This window comes from Petaurus breviceps, unplaced genomic scaffold, assembly GCF_028583685.1.
Source record: "Petaurus breviceps papuanus isolate PSGF00001 unplaced genomic scaffold, PetGlider_PUasm1.0 90775, whole genome shotgun sequence".
NCBI classification, from domain to species: domain Eukaryota; kingdom Metazoa; phylum Chordata; class Mammalia; order Diprotodontia; family Petauridae; genus Petaurus; species Petaurus breviceps.
In genome coordinates, this window is record NW_027187342.1 from 9,252,489 (window position 1) to 9,273,435 (window position 20,947).

At 36.8% G+C, this 20,947-nt stretch overlaps 1 protein-coding gene across 6 annotated transcripts in view; it reads left to right on the forward strand.

Moving 5' to 3' along the window:
* SERTAD2 (SERTA domain containing 2) overlaps positions 1–20,013 on the forward strand; it is a 158,473-nt gene extending 138,460 nt beyond the window's left edge. For 5 of the 6 annotated variants that reach the window (XM_069068971.1, XM_069068969.1, XM_069068970.1 and 2 more), the window contains one exon: positions 14,758–20,013. In XM_069068971.1, coding sequence (XP_068925072.1) covers positions 14,762–15,712 — 951 coding nt within the window. In that variant the 5' untranslated portion in view covers positions 14,758–14,761 and the 3' untranslated portion in view covers positions 15,713–20,013. Of the gene's footprint in view, positions 1–1,309; positions 8,479–14,757 lie in introns of those variants that run through there. The other variant, XR_011164618.1, reaches the window with a different exon arrangement.
* The last annotated feature ends 934 nt before the right edge of the window (positions 20,014–20,947 follow it).

Genomic DNA, 20,947 nt, shown 5'->3' on the forward strand with positions numbered 1-20,947 from the left:
CCAACCATACTTCATATCACCATCTATAAAGAGAAGCTACTTAGCTTTTAGAAGATCTCATAAGAGAGATGTCTTTAAAAGACTGGACCAAAATTTAAAACTCAACCTTTTAGGGAGAAAATTTATTTTGTTTATGTTATTATAAAGGATTTTATGATGCCTCTTCAGTGTAAATTTATTTTAGAACAGAGGTGTCAAATGGACCCACAACACTGCAGAAAAACATATTAAAATATAACTGGGAAATAGTTAACAAAATATATAACAATACAGTAGAACAGAGTTAATGTTAATATTTGGTTTTCTAAGTTGATATGCTAGAGCAGGGATCGTTATGAACAAATGTTCATAAAAAAGAGTGGCCCTCTTTTTAATTTGAATGTTTGATATCATTGGATCAGAACAGTGTGTGATCCATCTGATAATCAAAATGCATCTGAATATTTTTAAGAGCTCTATAAATTCATATGTATAGAGTAGTGTCAATTGTTTGATGCCATGTATTTTAACATCTTGAAATCTAAAAACGTAGAACAATTTTTTTTTGGCATTCTGAAGAATAAAAATGTGGGTTTCTTTTAAAAAGCAGGGGAGGGCATTAGACCAGATACTTTCTAGCTTTAAAAAAAGCCCATGAATCAAAATTTCCTAGACCTTCAACTATTGTCTCTTTTCCCTGGCCTACTATTCATTTGAGATGATCTAAATCAGGAATTGCCACTGAGACTCTAACTAGACCCGTATTATAGGAATGGCATTGTGAACACTTACCTTTGCTTACTAATCACGTTCCTGTTGGCCCTGTCGTAACTCTCCCCTTTTAATAAATCAGGACCAATTTATAATCCATTTCATCTCTAATAACCTTTATATTACCTTTCTCTGTCAAACAGATATTAAGTTGGTCAGTGGTAGAGTATATCTGTGTACTAGCTAAGTTTTTTAATGAGTTGCATTTAAGACCTTTAAACTAGAAAGTTTACCTTTTACTGGGATGAACATGATTTCCAACATCAGATTGCAACCCAAATTAAGATCACCAAAGGTGAAGAAGGGGGGAAAAAAATAGGTCTTTTCCATACTTGACTTCTTGGCCAAGAACAAAGGACAAGTGACATGAGGGTTTCTTTTTGTTGTTGTTCATCAGGAAAGAGCAGAAAGAAAAGCTTAGGCCCCAGAGAAGGCCCTTCCTCCCATCACTGAGCCCTGTTGACGGTTGTAGTCCTTTCTTCTATCAACAGTAACACCCTAAAAATACTACTGCACCAGAAGAAACAATGAATATAAAGAATACAGAGATCATGGGAAGGTTTATATGAACTGATGTAAAATGAAATAGATAGAATCAGGAAAACAAGATTATATAGTGACTACAACAATATAAACAGAAAGCACAACAATAAGAACAAAACCTGAATATGTAATTATAGTGAGTAAACAGAGAAGAGAAAAAGCACCTCCTTCCCTTCTCTAAAAAGATGAGGGACCATGAGAATGGAACATTGTGATATCAATAAGTTTTATGAAAACTAAAAAAATAAACACCTTAGAATGCACCTATTGTTATCACTGTGTAGGCCACAGCTGGTGTCTTTGGAGAGAAGGACTTGTACAACCTAGATTACAGTACTTACTGTTTTTGTATTGACTCACAGTTTCAGAGTTGGAAGGAACTTTAGTGACCATTCAGTCCAGCCCATGTCTGACCCAACAATTCCTTTATCACATACTCAATATGTAGCAATCCAGCTTTTGCTTGAGAAGATCCATTGAGGGTGAACCTTCTATCTCCCAGGGCATGAGTTTCTATATCTAAATAGTTTTGATTATTAGAAAGCTTCTTGGGGGTGGCTAGGTGGCTCAGTGAATAGAGCACTGGCCCTGGAGTGAGGAGGACCTGAGTTCAAATGTGGCCTCAGACACTTAACACAAAAACTAACCCTGTGACCTTGGACAAGTCACTTAACCCCAATTGCCCTCCAAAAAAACAAAAAAAAAAAAAGAAAGAAAGCTTTTCCTTATATTGAACAGAAATTTTTCTCTCTGCTATTTCCCCTCACTGTTCCTAGTTCTGCTTCATTGGACCAGCCAGAACAAACCTAAATCCCTAATCTCCATGTGATAGTCCTTTAAAAACTTAAAGATAGCCATCATGTCCCCACTAAGCTTTCTCTTCTCCAGGCTGAGTATATAATCCATAGTTCTTTCTGGTTGTAGTTGTGTGTGGTAGGATCTTGAAGCTCTTAATTGTTTCATTTCCTCCTCCTGACACACTTTAATTTATCAATGATTCTTTCTAAAATCCAGAATGAAACACAGTTGTACTTCACTCATAGTGGTATAGTCAATCCTTAACTTTTACAGGGGCGTATTGTTCCAAGAAGATGGTGTGAAAATAAAAAATATGAATGTTGATATGGGGAAATAAGGGGTTAGGTTCTTGTGACCACCAAAGACTATAATCTTTCCTAGAATTTGCTGGAAATAGACTTTCTGCGTACAATTCTTTGTGACAAAACATTAATTCTGATTATATGCAATTTTCTAACATAGTAATAGTGAAATAACGCATAAAATGCAGTACACAAAAAAAGATTGGTAATTTGCAAAAAAAAATTTTCTCACTAGTTATTCCCTAGAATTCTGACCTTCCGAACTAACATTGCAATAAAAAAAAAAATTGACTTTGGACAATATTCACTTTTAATAACACATGAAATCTGCAGTACTATAAATACTGTACAGCAAATAAAATTCCTAAAACTAAACATCTTTTAACCTGAATCTTACCTTACACTGTGTCAAATGGCAGTGTGAAGGCATTGTACTGTATACTCTGTTTTGGCTGCCCTCCGAAAATCAAGGGAGAAGTTGCCGGGACTTTAGTTGCTACTATCAGAACACTGTGAGACTGGTGAGGTTTCACCATTACCTTAGAGCCCAAAAGACTTTGGGACTTTGCGTTATGATTTGGGAGCATAATTGCAACACAAAACTTGAGTTTTAGAGGCAAATAATAAAAACATGCAACAGATGCATGGAGAGCTCTTTATGGTACAGTGGTAGAGTGAACAAGACTAGTGAAGCACCCAGTAGAACTAGCCTTTACAGAAACTTCTGTGTATCATGCCTCTCATTTTTTTTTCTTTATTGCACATAGCTGAAAATGTGTGCAGCTGCCTATGTGAAAGTGAAAATAAGGTTCTTAATAAAATGACACAAATGCTTGAAGTTGCAAAAGTTAAATGGGCGAATGTTGACAATTGGCTATATTTTATTGTTCATTGCTCTTAATGTCTTCAAAATAATAGTTGTAGATGTTCAGTCTTTAAAATATGATCTATTTTACTTACATTAGAAAGTCATCCTCATTGGTATCCACTTTAAGGTAGCATCTAGAAAATGATTTGGAGTCACTGGACTTGTATAGTTAGTTCATGGTGTGTACAGATTTATAAAGCTGAATTTTCTACCCTGAAATTGAGAGAGATAATATTTAAGCAGACCAATGATTTCATGTTCCTGGTAAGGAACTTATCTGCCAATGCAGATTGACACCTCTTCAACTTAAAGTCTAGGAGAGTTGACTGAGCCCTGGAAAGGTCAATGGAGAAGCTTTAACCCTGGTCTTCTGGATTTCTGACCTAGCTTTCTATTTACCATCTCATGCTGCCTACACTTTGAAAGTACAGTAGCATTGATAAATATCAATGATCACCAAATATGTTCTGTTTATTGTTTTACTGGCTTGTTTTTATTTGGGGGGAAGATCTTGAAGAGATATAGGCACTGGTAAAGGGAGATGGTTTTGATCCAGGCTTTAAAATTGGGTTTCTGTGGGATGAAATAAAGGCAGGAGATTTTTAGGACTGCTCAACAAAAACTATTGCAGGGCTTTTGAGTGGTGGTTTTCCGTGCCAAGTTTCCACTGCTCTTATAGATGGATTGCCATTTATTTGTGCTTGTCTCACCCGATAAAAATCTCTGACTCTGAAGGTTTGTGACCACTTTCTGTGTCCCTATTAAGTCCTTGCTTGACCATCCTAGTCCACGACCATTTACAGAGAGCTTTACTAAGATAGTGGATGATAATGTTGGGGACATAATGATGAATAAGACATGGCCCCAGCCATCTTTATATTTACAGTCTGTCCCTTCTCTAAACTCTCCTTAGACTTCTTATCTGTGCTGTTCTTAGGATTTGAGAGCTAAAAGGGACTTTAGAAATCACCTAGAAATCACCTATCTTTCCAGATAAGAAAGGCAATTAGACACTTAGTTCTTGCTTCCTATTGTTTCATTGTCTTCATATATATGTAGATATCTTGTCTCCTCAGCTAGTTTATAGAACTCCTTAAGAGCAGAGACCTAATTCTGTGCTTTTCTGACACTCATAATTCACAGCACTGTGCTTTTTGTACATACTGCTAAATAAATATTTATTGAATTGAATAGATATCCAGTAAATATTGATTGAGGGAGAGAATGATATGAAATCCTAGTTTCTAAGTCTAATCTCTATTTCGGTATTTAAAGGGTAGGAGAATTATGTAGAAAAGTTCATTTTTATTCCTAATTAAAGTATTTATTTCCCTTGCCTCCAAAAGCACAATTTGATGATTATTAATCATGTGTAATCTTTTGTGAAGTTTATGTAAAGAAAAAATTTTTGCTTCAGGTATACAACACACATGTACAAAACTTAGGGAATTTGAACACTAGACAATTCTGTAATGGTCCTTTCCAGTCCCAAACCCCAGCCCAATTCCAACCCAGCCCTAAAGTCACCAGGAAGAAAGAATTTGGAATATCAAAGGCTAGAGCAGGGGTTCTTAACCTGACGTCCATGAACTTGTTTTTAAAAATATTTTCATAACTGTATTTCAATATAATCAGTTTTCCTTATAATCCGCATATTTTATTTTATTCATTTGAAAACATTTTTCTGGGAAAGGGTCCATAGATTTCACCAGATTTCCAGAGGGGTCCATCACACACAAAAGGATTAAGAAACCCTAAACTAGAGAATTAGATATGGAACTATGGGAGTTTCTTGATCATTAGGCTTGGGGTTCTTAGATGACAGAGGTTGGTATAGGACAAGATGCTGTAGAAATTTGGGAATCAAGATATCTGGTATAGTTTACCCTTCTAATCTTGTTAGTATTTCCTATGGGTTTCAATTGCCAGGACTTCAAAATCAGAGCTTTTAGAAGAGAGTCTCTCCCCTTTCTCTGTCCTCCTGCCCCTTCACTTCCTCCCTCCTTCCTCTTCTAGTAGAAAGTTCTTCAAAAACTTTGGCTCTGACTCCTGCTTGATTTTTATCCTGTCAGCATTTCTGTTCTCAACTCAGATGAAAGGGCACGCGCCACTACAAAATATTTATTAAAAAGCAACAAATATTGCATTCTGTTGAGGGGGCTGAGGAAGGAGAGGAAAAACAGGCTTCTGTGGAGTGGTGCTAAAGCTCTTCAGAGCATTAGTTACCCCAAACTCCAGGCTCAGAAATTCCTGGAAACTGGCCAGAATGTTTGGATTCCTGCCCACAGGTTCTTCAGATGTATGGCTTTCCTTTTTTTCTTTTTAGAATTGTGTACTGGTTAAGGAGGAGATCATAAATGCAAAACTTGATGGGGAAATTTATCCTTTCTCCTCTTGTTTGAGGTTAAACTTGGGTGCTTGATTCTTCCTTTCACCTCCTAAAATTTTTCCATATATTATGAAGGGTTTTTTTGGGAGAAGGTTATCAGTTGTTTAACTTTATTTTTATTTTTGCTTTAAAAAGATATTTTAAAGCAGGCTTTTAGGGGATGCCTAAATTGCTGGATCAGTTTTTGTAAAAAGTAGCTGGGGAGAGAACCTTCACTTACTCTCTTCTGTGTATATTTTACTAGACTTGGAATTAAAATCACCAATTTGTAGTATTTCTGAGTTTACTAGAGCTGATTTCTGTCCTCTTATACTGTGTGCTAGTAGAGCAGCTTTGAACACTCTTATCAGAATTTCTTGCTTACATATTTGATAAATCCCACCAGACTTGATTGACCTGTCAATTACTGTTGGCAGCCTTGGCCTCCAGTAGGCACAGAAGTTGGTTCCCTAAAACTCTAAAGGACCCTCTCTCCCTCCCACCCTTCATTCAGCCTGCTGCTGGTTCTTATCAGGTCTCTTAAATCCAAACTATTTATATTTATCACCTGCTGTAATTAGAATAAATAAACCTTTATGAATAGTTAGATAGCTGTAATTTATGGAATGGTGGTACTTTTGCTATCTATTTTAATTGCAAATTAACGACTGCTTTTTTTTTCTTTCTTTTTTTGGTGAGGCATTTGGGGTTAAGTGGCTTGCCCAGGGTCACACAGCTAGTAAGTGTCAAACGTCTGACACTGGATTTGAACTCAGGTCATCCTGACTCCAGGGCAGGTGCTCTATCTGCTATACCACCTACCTTCCCCTGAGGACTGCTTTCTTCAAGTATCTTTTCCAGCTATGGAATTGAGATAAATTCTGGAATAATTGCATGGTAGTGAGCAGCTTAAACATTCAAGCCCCATGGAGTTGATAAGAATTCCAAGTTAGATGAAAATTAACTGAGTTGTGTGTACTTTCAAATATGTATACTCTTAAGTTTGTGAGAGGCAACATGATAACAGTGGATAGGGCACCTGCCTTAAAGCCACGAAGGCACAGGTTCGAATCCCCCCTGTCATATATCCTACCTATGTCACTCAACCTCCCAGTGTCCAAGGTGACTTTTCAGATTATAAATTACAGGGAGAAATTACCAGCCTGCTTTGGTGGAGGGAGTTTCCTCACCCAGTATTAGCCTATAAAAGTTAAATCACAGGACCAGTTTTCCCATCCTTAGACTATTAAATGAGTGACCAGAATCATATAGATCTCTTGTACTAAGTACTAAGTTGCAGAAATTCAATTATATAGTTAGTATTCACACTGACAAAAGTAGAACAGTTCCCAGAATAAATATTAAGATTCTTAAAGTATATTATTATAAGTTGGAATAAAAAACTTGATCAGTAGATAGCTCAAAACTGATAATGGAATCAGTGGAACCATATAATTAGGTATACAAATATTTACTTCAAACAGTTGTTAAGTAAATAGATCTAATTTATGTGGGTTGTAGTGTTTCATAATGTGGAATAGACTTACCTCCTTCCTAATTAATACATAAATCATGTAAATATACTTCAGATGAGAGGAACTCTATGCAAGTATGTATATGAATGGCATTTTCAACAGCTAATCGCTAGTAAATACTTCTACCACATAGTGGTTGAGATTAAGTAAAATAATTCCCTTTACATGCCCTGATAATCCCTTAGCAAAAGATTGCTGACCAGTAGTTGCAATGATTTAAATTTTTGGTAACAGATTGAAATTTGAATAAGGAGCTCATTATCTTTATTAAAGTTTACATTGACTTGAGGGGCAAATAGAATACAAATTTACATAGTATTTAGTCATCTGAGTAATAACTCAGCATTCTTTACAGGACTTATAGCATACCTTTGATAGATGTAGCTAGTTTTATTTAGTCTTTATAGAGAAGGAACTATACCTATACCCCAAAGGTACACTGAGAAAGTAAGCACCATAGATAACAACACTACATAGGGGCATCTGTAACTCAAATAAATGAGAGTTTTCAGTTGATAGAATTTTTCACGTTTCTGAATTAGAAGGGGAAAAAATTAAAGTAGCCTTCACTTTCTTTGCCAAACTCTTGAAAGTTATGTATAAATTTACAATAAATTCATCTTTATACCTCTTTAAACACCATAACTATAGCAAAAAAAAAAAAAGAGGCTTGATAGTCACCTTTCTGGTGCTTTTCTGACTACAGCTGTCAAGACAGTCAAGATGTTTGCAGACTGGTATTGTTGAAAAGGCATTTTCTTTCAAAAGGCCCTCTCTATAAATTTATTCGATACTTAGAATAGTAGAATAGTCTTTGGGGCTGCAGTTGTGTAAAGAGAGGGAAAAATTGAATTTACACTGCAAATATATTTGTTTTTTCAATGGTTTAGCAATATGATAACTTTTACAATTAAAAAAATTTTCCTTAAGACATCTGAGGACCGATTTGTCAGTGCTCTTATCTAGGTTATATTGGAATGGACTGATTTGTGAGTTCTTCAAGCAGAAGTTTGCATGACTATTTGGAAGGGTTTGGGGGGGAAAGGATTCTCGGTCAGGTATGCGTTGAGCCACTGAAGTCTCTGTTACGTATCATTTCAGTACCTTTTTAATTTTTTATGGTTTTAATTCTGAAGTTGTAGCGTTCTAAAATTTGGAGCTTTAAAATATTGATTTGGGGCAGCTAGGTGGCGCAGTGAATAGAGCACTGGCCCTGGAGTCAGGAGGACCTGAGTTCAAATCTGGCCTCAGACACTTAACACAAAAACTTGGGCAAGTCACTTAACCCCAATTGCCCTCCAAAAAGCAAATATATATATATATATATATATATATATATATATATATATATATATATTCAAGAATATCAGTGTCGAAGAGATGGATAGTTGCATTGGTGAGCATTTCTTTCAATCCAAGGATTATTATTAAATGTCCCTACTATTTCCCAAATGCAGTCCTGCTTGACTGCTTTCTCTTTAACCTTGAGCCCTAGTAATTCTCTACTTCTAACATTTGTCCAAGATAAATTTCCTTAATTTTCTTGGTGTGCACTTTTCATCCATTTTGTTTTTACCAATGTGAATAGTTAGACCGTGGGTTGGCGAACTACAGATGAGTTAATAATGGATTTAAACATTTTTAAATACAGTAAAACTTTTATTTTAAAATATAAAAACCAACTGTACTTTGGCCTCTGACTGTAGTTTGCCAACGTCTAGGTTGGACCAGTATCTTTTCTATTACTATTGATTCCATTAAAGGTGCTATCTACAGTGTATTCCTATATTCTACCTGGGATTGATATAATTAGTACAATGTCATCTTCAAATAAGAGCATTTGGAATGTTACCATCAAGGAATACTTTCTTCTGTTTGGACCTTATATGGGACGTCTTCCATGACACTGATAGACGGCTTTCACAAATATATATATATAGTAGTCCTGTTTTAGCACTTTATCAGTACTCACTATCATTGAACAAAACCACATTTCTAATTGTAGCTTGTGAAATTTTGATGTAGGACTATAGATCTGTGGCTGGAAGAGATCTCAGAAGTGATCTAGTTCATCCTATTTGAAGAGAGCCTTAGGCCAACATTTCAGACTAAGAAGTCACATGCTTTCTGAAAACTTGATACAAACACTTTCTCTATACCTCTCAGTCAATTGTGTGTGGTTTGAAAAGGTGTCAAATGAAAGTGGGCTTAGACTTTGTACTGGTTGGCTCCAAAGGGAAATGCTCAGAGTAGTGGCATAGAAATTGCAAAGAGAGGGCGGCTAGGTGGCGTAGTGAGTAGAGTGCTGGCCCTGGAGTCAGGAGGACCTGAGTTCGGATCTGGCCTCAGACACTTAACACACAGAAACAAAAAACCTAGCCGTGTGACCTTGGGCAAGTTACTTAAACCCAATTGCCCTCCAAAAAAGCAAAAAAAAAAAAAAAATTGCAAAGAGCCAAATTTAATCTTCATTTTTCTTCTTAAATTTGAGGAAAAGACACATTTCCAAATTTTTAAGATTGTCCAGAAGTGGAATATACTGCTTCAGGAGATGGTGGATTCTGTCACTAGAGGTCTTCAGTAAAGAGCTGGATATATAGAGCAGTTGGAATTAAGTGAGAATTCATAACCAGAGGTCTGTGGACTATATCTATCTGTATGCTATATGTATTTCAGTATAATTGGCTTCCTTTGTAGGAAACCTATTGTCAAAAGGGGGTCCATGACAAAAAAAATGTTTAAGAACCTTGCTCTATAGAAGTTTGTTCTGAGATCCCTTCCAACTTGTAGATTCAATGAGATTATTAAGATACCATCTATCTCAGAAAGCTCTCATTACCAGTGTCCCTGTTGCTATCTCCTGTTTTTATTTAGGATGTTCTTTGTGTATGAGATAATTTTCCAAAAAGATGTTATGGTGATGACAAAGGCACATGCTATTTGTTGTGAGTGTATTTTGATCACTTTATTCCCCATTGAAAACACCATTTACGAATTTTTTCCCCCATTCTGTTAGAGTATTCCTCTCCTTGGAAATATCTTGAAGGTTGATTCCTGAGTGCTTTTTGAAAATGTTACCTTCAGCACAGGTTTCTTCTCTATGTACTTTAGTCTGGCTGCTTTTTTCTAACTCTCTTTTAAAATGCTGTTATCCCTCCTACATGCAGCATATTAGGTGCTGAGATGGTAAATTCCAAAACTGATGATTCCCTAATTGTTGTTGATGAGAATAGAACACCACAAAAAAAGCTCACAGATGTATTTAGAGCCTATTACCCTCTGGTTTTTATCAGCAGACATTTTCCTTCCCTATAGTACCACTCACCATTCCTGTAACTTTCAGGACCAAAATGCCCTGCCCTGGCCACTACTTCCCTATGTATATTGTCTCCTCCAACTATACTGTAAGCTTCTTGAGGACAGGAACTCTTAGCCTTTTTTTTTCTTCAGCACTTAAGACAGTGCTTGGCATGTGGTAAGAGATTAATAAATATTTTGTTGTTGTTTATTCATTGTCAGGATAATCTGATTTAGCTGGATACCACACCAAACTATGAAAGTTTATTTTCTCAGCAGTTTTTAATTGTTTTGTGTGGTGATACTGCTTATTGTCTTCCATCATCATCCTCTGTAATGCTTTCTAAATGATCTTGTTCGCTAAACTGTGCTGCCCTTGGCTATATCTCTCCATTTGGCTAGGAAATTGTTTGCCAGCTAAAGTAGTTTCTGGGCTCTTTTGACCTCATTGTGGTGTCCCTGTCTTTTCATCTGTAACTTCTCTAGAAAATGGTGATAGAGGAAAAGTCTTTGCTTTTGTTCATTCCCATTTTTTGTAGTTGATAGCTTGTCTAAACAGGTTAGGCTGGAGCTACTGTAACCACATGCAGTACTACCATTTCATTTTTATGCCTTCTTCTAATTGAGTGTTTACTTTGACCTTTAGTCTAACCAGCTGATGATCTGACAACACACAGACAACTGAATCAGAAATGACTGATGTCTGTAACTAATCACTTCCCAGTTTTGTTGGAAAAACACACACACGCACACACACACACCAATTTTATTTTGTTTTTTCAATGAAATCACTAGGTTCTTGGAATGTCCAATACCATCTGACTCTTATTTTTTGAAAAGTAAGCTATGATATTCAGACCTGAACCAGGCTTGAGCATCCCTAATCATATTTTTCAACATAATTTTTATGGGATTCTCCTATGACTAACTTTTTATTGAAGTCAGAAGATCATAGATTTAAAGTTGGAAATAGCCTTTAGTCTTAGATATCTTCTAGTTCAACCCCTTCATTCATTTACAGATAAGCAAGTGGACCAAGACCTAGATCCTATGGGTAGTAAGCAGGCAGAAGTGCTAAATGTTGATTAAATTTAGATCTTTTCAAATCCTTCATGGAACTTTTTTCTTTATCTGCAGTGTATATTTAGTGTGTATGTTTGTAGTGCCAATGCAATATTTACGCACCAACCGTGACTATAAATATTCCCATATAGTACTCAATCACAATATAACAGACTGTCCATATAGAGGACAGAACCAAAACATTCAGACACCAGGAAACCAAATAGGGGTGGCATGGAAGATCTTCAAATTCTCATTCCCATTACGTTTTAGTCATCTTTGTGGTTATCGGTTTACTTAAATTTTTGTGAGTGCTGCAAAGTAAGGTGATCAACTGTCCCATAAAATGATGTTTCTCTCTAAAGGGACATACATTTTTTAACATGACTAACATGGGAATTTTTTTTTCAGCCTCAGTAGATGTGTATTAAAGGATTTAGTTTTGGGGTTTATTTGCTTTTTAATTTGTTTTATGGGAGGGGTTAGCAGGAGGGACAGATTAGTTTTTAAAAACTTGAATAAGACAAATAAAATGAAAACAAGCAGAAAAAAAACTCTGCCAATTCCTTTATTTGCTCAAGGAGTACCTGTGAGCCCTCCTTCCACTTATCTTGAACTCTCTCTCTTCTGGATTAATTTATAACAAATAGCAATATGAATATTGTTAGAACAAATAACATTAAGACTCCCAACAGATATATTAATTTTAATTGCCAGATTATGAAATGTGAGATTCTTAGCACCCTCTGTTTTCTTCTTCCCTTTCTTGCCACTGTCACTGCAGAAGAAAGTACAGAACTGAGAGTTATTTTGTCTTTTTAACTATTTCATTAGTTGCTGCAACCAAAAATAAATCCATCACCTGGGTCAGCCTTCCATTGACACTCTTTTCCATATTTACCTGAGGCTGATGCTCAGAGTACAGATAATATGTTACCAGGCTGCCCTTGAAGCAAATATAACAAAGCTCGTGTCTCAGTAACATTGCCTTCGAGAGGAGATATCAGAATAGGACTTGAGAGAAGGAGATATACTGAGTATAACATAGGGACCAAATAAATAATTACTAGCAAACTAGCAAAGATTTTTAAAAATCTCTTCCAAACGTTTCTCTTGGGCTTAGTAGAACAGGCTGTTCTCCTTCTGTCAGCTGTTGACCATTCAGAGATACAAGTGAAAATTAATTTATGACTTAATTAGGAAACTTTCTTGGAAGCTGAAAAGGGAAAGAGACTCTCCCTATATTATTCAAAACTCAGTTGTGAGCTCATTATTATTTAACATTTTCTTCAGTGACCTGGAAGATGTAAAATAAAGAAAGAATTGTATTCACAACAGTTAACAGGTGAAATCAGTCTGGAAATAAGGCAGTATGTGACACTTTGATAATAATAATAGCTAGCTCTTATATAGTGTTTTAAGGTTTGCAAAGCCATTTACAACTATTATCTAACCTCACAACAAAAGGTAGGTGCTATTATCATCCCCATTTTACAGATGATTTGCTAGGGCCACATAACTAGTAAAGTTTCTTTCTGAGGCAGAATTTGAACTCAGGTTTTCCTGACTTCCAGGTCCAGTACTCACTCCACATCACCACCTAGCTGTCCCCTAGAAGAGATTTATAATTTAAAAACAACTAAATAGCTAGAACATGTTGGAAAAATGATCAGAAACTATCATTGTGGTCTTCAGTAAAGAGAAATGTCACAGAAGAAAAACAAACTATGAGTTAGGAAAGGAAAATCATTTGCTATATATGAAGATTTTAGAAAAGTACTAGAGCTGAGTCAGCTAATAATGTTCTTAAGGCAACAGATGTGGATGCTGGGCATAAAAGCATAGGAATTTTTCCATATTTTATGTAACATATTATTTCATACAAGAGTCATATATCCAGGTTTAGACTCTTCACCTTCAGTGGTAAGTTGAGAACTTGGAGTGGATTTAGTGACTAGGAACAAAATGATTAAAGGATTATAAAGTAAGACCTTTGAGTAAAGGCCCCAGGATTATTTAATTTAGAGAATAGAAGAGTAGATGACAATATCCTTGGAGAGTGGGAAGGGTTCTTTTCTACTGAGTGGCCAAGTTGCCCTCTGACAAATAAGACACTTGTAAGAGTGATTTAGAGTAGACATAAGGAGAAAAGTCTGGTCAGGTTTCCTGAAAAATCAGAATACATTACTATGAGAAACTGTGGCATTTACTCCTCTCTCTTTATGTATCTCCTCCTAAAAAAACATAAAGTAGATGTACATCTCTCTGGAATAGTTAGATGAACTCTTCTGGGTAAACTGCATGTCTGTTCAGCTGGAAGCAAAGGGACGTCCCTAACAGCATGGGCAACAGTGTAGCTAACAAGAGAAAATTACTTGGAAATTAATTCAGCTCTATTCGGACCTTGCATGTATAAGGTGAAACTGAGCCAAAGGAAAACTTAGCCCGAATACCACAGATTCCTACATCTGATTGTGGAAGGGCCTTCCAAGGAAAGCTCTGTATCACTGTTGTCATTTACTGTTAAACCCAAGCACCTCACTGTACTTTAACAAGTTTGTGTAACTATCCAGATATAATTTAGTCACATGTGGTAGTTCGAAAATTGTACGTTTTTCTTCTCCAGGGACTCTGATTCAGTACCTTTCAATCAAATTGCATTTGTAATATTATGAGATGTATACATGAGTTCACAGTGCTGTGAATCTACCATCAAAGGCTATATATATATATATATATATGTGTGTGTGTGTGTGTGTGTGTGTGTGTGTATTTATATTTCTTTTGATCAGTAGTGTTGAGATGTTTCTCTTTCTATATAAAAATTTACTTGGAGAAGGGGAGAGAGGGACAGAAAACTCATAATGTTTGACTTGAGAATTACAAGAGCATGAAGTGGGAAGTTCAAAGTTGTGGTCTCCATAGCAACTCAGCTGTGTTGTACACATTTCTCAAGATGTATATTTAACAGACCAACAAGTGATAAAACATTAATGCATACACACATAGGAAGCAGATTACCCCAATTTTACACGTGTAGATGTTTCTCCTTAACCTTACTTTATTAAAACATCTGCCCTTGGTTAAGTGCTTGGGTCTCTCCTGATAGCAGTGTGTATGCTCATATGGTCTAATCTCCCAATAGCCAGGTTACATTTTGATGATTCATTTTGATTACAGAAATGTCTTTTAAGTCACAAATTTTATTTTTCTCCCGATTCCTCTTATTTGCAGATATATGTTGGGTAAAGGAGGAAAACGGAAGTTTGATGAGCATGAAGATGGGCTGGAAGGCAAAGTTGTGTCTCCTACTGATGGTCCATCTAAGGTGTCCTACACCTTACAGCGCCAGACTATCTTCAACATTTCCCTTATGAAACTATATAACCACAGGCCGCTGACAGAGCCAAGCCTGCAGAAGACAGTTTTAATTAACAACATGTTGAGGCGGATTCAGGAGGAACTCAAACAGGAAGGCAGCTTGAGACCCGTGTTCATCACCACTTCTCAGCCAGCTGACACACTGGGGGACGATTACCGGGAGGCCCAGCCTGCCTTCAGCCATCTCACCTCCTCCCCAGCCCACCCCGCTGACTTAGTAAACACTACGTCCTTAGAGTCTTGCCTCACCCCGGCCTCTCTGCTGGAGGACGACACTTTTTGCACTTCTCAGGCCGTCCAACCCAACGGTCCTACGAAACTACCACCTCCAACCGTCCAACCAGAAAAGGACAGCTTCTCCTCGGCCTTGGATGAAATCGAGGAGCTCTGTCCAACACCTACCTCCACCGAGGCAGCAGCAACCGCAGTAGCAGCAGCGATTGACAGCGCTAAAGAAGGCTCCGGCCAGTCTCATGGTCAGAAACCCGAGGGCCTTCAGGAGAGCCGGACCCCTGACTCGAAACTCATGGACTCCCTGCCCGGAAACTTTGAGATAACAACCTCCACAGGCTTTCTGACGGACTTGACCTTGGATGACATTCTGTTTGCTGACATAGACACATCAATGTATGACTTTGACCCCTGCACATCTGCTGCGGGGGCAGCCTCCAAGATGGCTCCTGTCTCTGCAGACGACCTCCTGAAGACGCTAGCTCCCTATAGCAGTCAGCCCGTCGCCCCCAGCCAGCCTTTCAAAATGGACCTCACAGAACTGGACCACATCATGGAGGTGCTTGTTGGCTCGTAAAGCCCATCAGAGCCTAGAGACTCCCTTCTGTACCAGTACAGACACACTTGGTAGTGTTTTCACAGCACTGTGCATGCATCGTCCTTGCTCGCCTTTTCCAGAAAAAAAAAAAGGATCACACTAGTACTTTTTGCCTCAAGCAGAGTTGGAGTGCCTTCATCCATGTATGACCACTTTTAATGTGTTTCTAAGTGGTTCCTCAAAGAAGACCTAATATCCTGGTATAGGAAAGAATACATATTGAAGACAATATTACTACATTGTTACTACAAAAAAAAAGTGAAGCACAAGGATTAAGTTGGGGAAAGCTGTAAATTGCATGTGCATATTTGTCTATTTTTTCTATAAGTTTTATTGCAAGAGGTAAAAAATTTATTATTTAGATAATCTCAGTATCTTTTTTGGCATTTTAGCCCTGTGTAGGTTGACTTAGCAATTCAGCCTTTTGGAGGCATTAACTACTCCTCTTAAGTGTTGCATTTACATGGCTGTTTAGAAACTGCTGCCCAAATTTATTTTATATTTTTGTACAGATTCTGCAGTTTATTATATTGTTTTTCTAAAAACAAATGCTGTTTATACACACAAAATAGCTATTTTGATAGGATTTGCTCACATAGTTCCTGCATACTTCAAATGTACAAGATGCGCTTGTACTTTTATACAGAGTTGTAATGTTTTATATGTGTATGGTGCAAAGAGAAAATCAGATCAAATTAATCTGCAGTTGATATCCCTAAATGCAAACACACAGTGCTTTAAGAAAGGGCCAGGAGATATTTCACCCAAGTTTCACAAGTACCAACTCCCTGGTATAAAAACACCTGTGTACTACTGTGATTTCCAAACCTAGAGCCATGTCTACTCATAAAACTTGTATTAAACAGTTGGCAGGAAATAGCTGTGAAACTTGGGTTCAAAGTGATGGTTCTCTGTAGCTTTCTCTTTTGAGAGGAAGGCTACTGAAAACTTAGCCTTCAAGTATGTATGCCAAGTTACTGTTTTTAATTTTTTAAAAATTGAACCCAAATGTTTCCTTTTAACATAATTTTCTCTGTGACTTGAACTTAATTAGCTTTCTAGAAAATCATCACATCTGAACTGAATTTTATTAAACTCAATCATTTTATGGAATGAAAATACCTTTTAAGAGTAAGTTTATTTTGTTTTTAAATTGCATTTTTAAAAGGCATACATCATTTATTTGAATCATCTTATACCATTCTTCTTCCTTCCTTCTCCCCCCTTCCTTGGAGCATTTGTTCACTCTGTTGATAAGTGCTGAAAATGGCATCTTCAGTATTACTGCAGTGAAGCTCATCTCTTATCTGCACTGGATGGACTCTAACTTTAATATCCATTGCTGTGGAAACTGGAGTTAGTCACATTACATCACTTGGCATCTCCAGCGTGGTTGGTTCTTTCATCAACTGCGTTAACTGCTTTACACTCTATAGGCCTGTTGTACCAGAATATACAAACACAGCTTTCTATGCATGTTTCTTCTCTCCCTCCCATAACACCTGAGAAGTCTTCGTTACTGCACCAATAGCGTTTTTATTCATTGTGGTGTACATTTAATTTAAAAATGTTTGCAATGTATCATGCCTGTTGCTGAAATAGTTTATGGCATTTTAGGGCTCCCTCTCCCCTCCCCCTGCCATGGTACTTTAGCTGTTGCGTGCAAGTTGCAACCTATATTGTTGAAATGCATATGGCTTCTTTAGGAATAACTTTTATATTTATTTAAGAAATTTTAAATTATGGGGTTTTTTGTTTTGTTTGTCATTTGACAATATTCAGTCATCAGTTCTGCTCGCTTCTTGCCATGGATGAAATTGGGTATTTTCTGTCTATTAAAAGGATAACTTTATAAAATGGCACTTTAAACCAGCCATAGATAGTCTACATAGTAATATAATGCACATGACAAAGCAGATAAATTACTCACACAAGTCAAAAGGTTCATGTGTAAAATCCTTCAGGACCCTAGTTTACTTTCATCCCCCTTGAGTTTTGTTTTTAAAAGACTTATCAACTCAGTGAAGCAGCAAGAAACTTATAGAATTGTAGTTCCCTTACAAGCAACCTTAATACCCATCACTTTTTTTGATACTGCAGATAGATTAGGCATTATCTCTTGGTAGGATTAGGGACCATATTCAGTGGAGGAAATAGAAATGGGGCTTATGTTACTTTGCAGCCCGTGTAATTCTGATTGCTCAATTTTGGCTCTTCTCTTCCTTGTCAAAAAACAATCCTGCCCTCAGATTCCAAGATTTGTATAATTGGAGAACCCAGGAAAATAGCCACATGCCATACACATATATATGTTTATGTACAATAGTGCTGATTGTTCAGAACAATCACATGGTAAACAATTGATCTACCATTGTTGAAAACTTATTTACAGTAACTTAGAACAACCACACTTTCGTTGGATTGGTAAGTTGTGTATTTAAACAAATACCATATGTTAGGTGATTGTTCAAAAAAGCACCATTTACAAATCAATGAAGTGTTGCCCAAAACTTACTCTTTGAAAATCCCTTATTTGAAGCTAGAGTTAAAATAGAGAATGAATATATGTGTGTGTGTAAGTATATGCCTATACATATATGTGTGTGTATATGTATAGGTATGTGAGTGTGTGTGTCTGCATATGTGAGCATATACACACACACTTTAATAAGGAAGATAAGGGAAACTGGTGGTTCATTTTAAAAGGGCAGAACCATCAGGTTTTAAATTTTGTTTTTATTTTTACAAAATGAAGTACCAGAAAGGCAGAACCATCTTTATTGTGGTCCCCTAAGCCCCAGCTCTCCAGGGACATACTTACAGAAGATTCCATTCGTTAGCAGTAACATTTCCTTTTACAATCTGGGCATCATGAACAGTTCAGAGTCAAACAGGCAGTTTGAGGAGCCTTTATAAAAGACGCATGCCAGGCTTGGGTGGGTGTGGGGGTGGGTGTGGGGGGTGGCAGTGACATTTATTGACAATGATGTGCAATGAAGTGGCAAGATGAGAGCAGAATGAAAAAGCTTTGAATTTGAAGTGATTTTTTTCATAAGTTATTTATTCCTTTTTCTTTGTAAATATATTTATTTTATTGTGAAGCTAACAACATCTGGATTGTAACATGTACAGAATGTATGGTAGGAATGTATTCTCTTGTAGGAATGTAAATCTGTATTAAAAAGGGGATCAGAGCCAGACTCAGAAAATGAACTGGGTTCTTTTCATGGTATGCACGGTTCACATTTATTTTTACTCTTTTCTAATGTGGATCTATTTGAAATATGCAAAAGGTATGGATGAAGATTGTTTTAATCCCCAAATTTTTAGGAAAATCAAGCATTAAAGGGTCGATTTTAAAAAGATTTTTAATAGCATTGCTTTCCCTTTATCAAGGAAGGAGCAACCAAATTGACATGCTTGTTCATGCCAAAGGGTCAGAAACAAGCCTCAGATACACACCTGAGTGTCTTTCTCATTCATATCATTTGATGCATTTAAATACTGCATTCCCTTGGGGTACCCTCGCTGCCCTGAGGTAGAGAAAGGAATATTTTAAAGCTTAAATTTATGAATCACCTCTGTGGTAAGCAATGAATTAAGAAAACCCCAGGGTGCCCTTCTTAAATGACTAGTGAAAAATGCTGACAACCCCCTCCCCACTTTGTGCAGGAGTTGGGGGTTCTGCTGTCTGTTCACACCCTGGATTGTTTCAAAATGATTTTTTGAATCTGACCTTTACACTGCCTGCCAAAATTCAAATCATCACATTCAGCATGTTTTGGATGAGAAACGGTTAATTTCCTGCCACACTCAGGTACATTGATCCTAGAGAGGTTTGTGTGACCTACATGCTTTCAAAAGGCTTTTTGGTGCTCCTTAAAATTGAAGCTGACTGATTCTTGAGAATGAGCCAATTTAAAATTTTGCTAAAAACAATAAAATTAATAAGATTCTGCACTTTTGTGAAGAAAACTATTAAAGATAAATGTAATCCATACATATAAACAGCAGAGATTCTGGAAAAGGTGTAAATAGTGTGAAATGTTTGGTGTATGGCTGTTGAGAAGGGCGTGTTGTCAAAAAGGAGGCTGTAATTTCCCCCACAGACCTTAGAGCTGTGCCTTTTCTATGCAATATTACAGACATATACATCTGAACCCAGATTACTGTATTCACATGTAGGTATGGGCTGTAATCTAAACAATTGGATAAATGTACATGGAAATAAGCAGTCTTACTTTTGTAGTTTTATATTATACAATAAACAGTTAAAAGGATAGAGTTATGTTTGTGTTTTTTTGCCTTTCCCATCTACATGAGTTGTTGAAAATGTGATGGTTTTTTTCTCTGATTATGATTAATTAAAATATAGTAAATCAACCAAATGTGTTTTGAACATTGGTCAAAGAGTCTGCAGTCTTATTGAGAAGAGACAAAATACACACAATTTGTATATTATGAAAAGACCGCTTGGGTGGTTTGCAGAGGGGATTCCTTTTCAAATGTGGGTTGGACCAGACGGCCTCTGGGGATCTCATTCTGTGATAAAAGTCAACATAGATAATAAACATTGCTGAAAGGCCGGGATAGCAAGAAAGTGCTGTTCAAGTCTCCACTCTGATGCTTGACTATGACCATGGACAAGTAGTTTAACATCTTTCAGCCTCAGTTTTCTTATCTGTAGAATAGGAAAGACATGGAATATTCTGAGCTTCCTTCCATCCCTGACGTGTTCTGTGTTGTTGTATGATACGCATCACAGGGTGCTTATGAGGGACTATTTAGTAACCCTAAAACTAGATACAGATAGGTATCTGTATGCCATCTACCTATAGGTGAGCTAATATGTCTTGCCAAATGCATGATTTTAGACAAATGCTGTCCAAGTTGAAGACATATTTTAGGACCTAGTTAGTAATAATGTCTGTAGAATTTTCATAGACTCATAGCTGGAGACAATCTAAACAGACTCTTATATTTTGTACATGAGGGGAAAGGTCCATGTTCCCAAAGCTAGGTATCATAATCAAACCAGGACTTAACTGTGGACTCTTTGATTTCTAGTACAGTATTGCCCTCCCCAACTCCCCCCATCGGTTGCAGTGAGATTTAAATGCAGCTGGTCTGTCTTTAAACGAGCTTTTTTTTTCATTCTGCCATCAGCTTTGAACTCTATCTTCCACCCCAAACTTTCCCCTGTTCTCATATTGT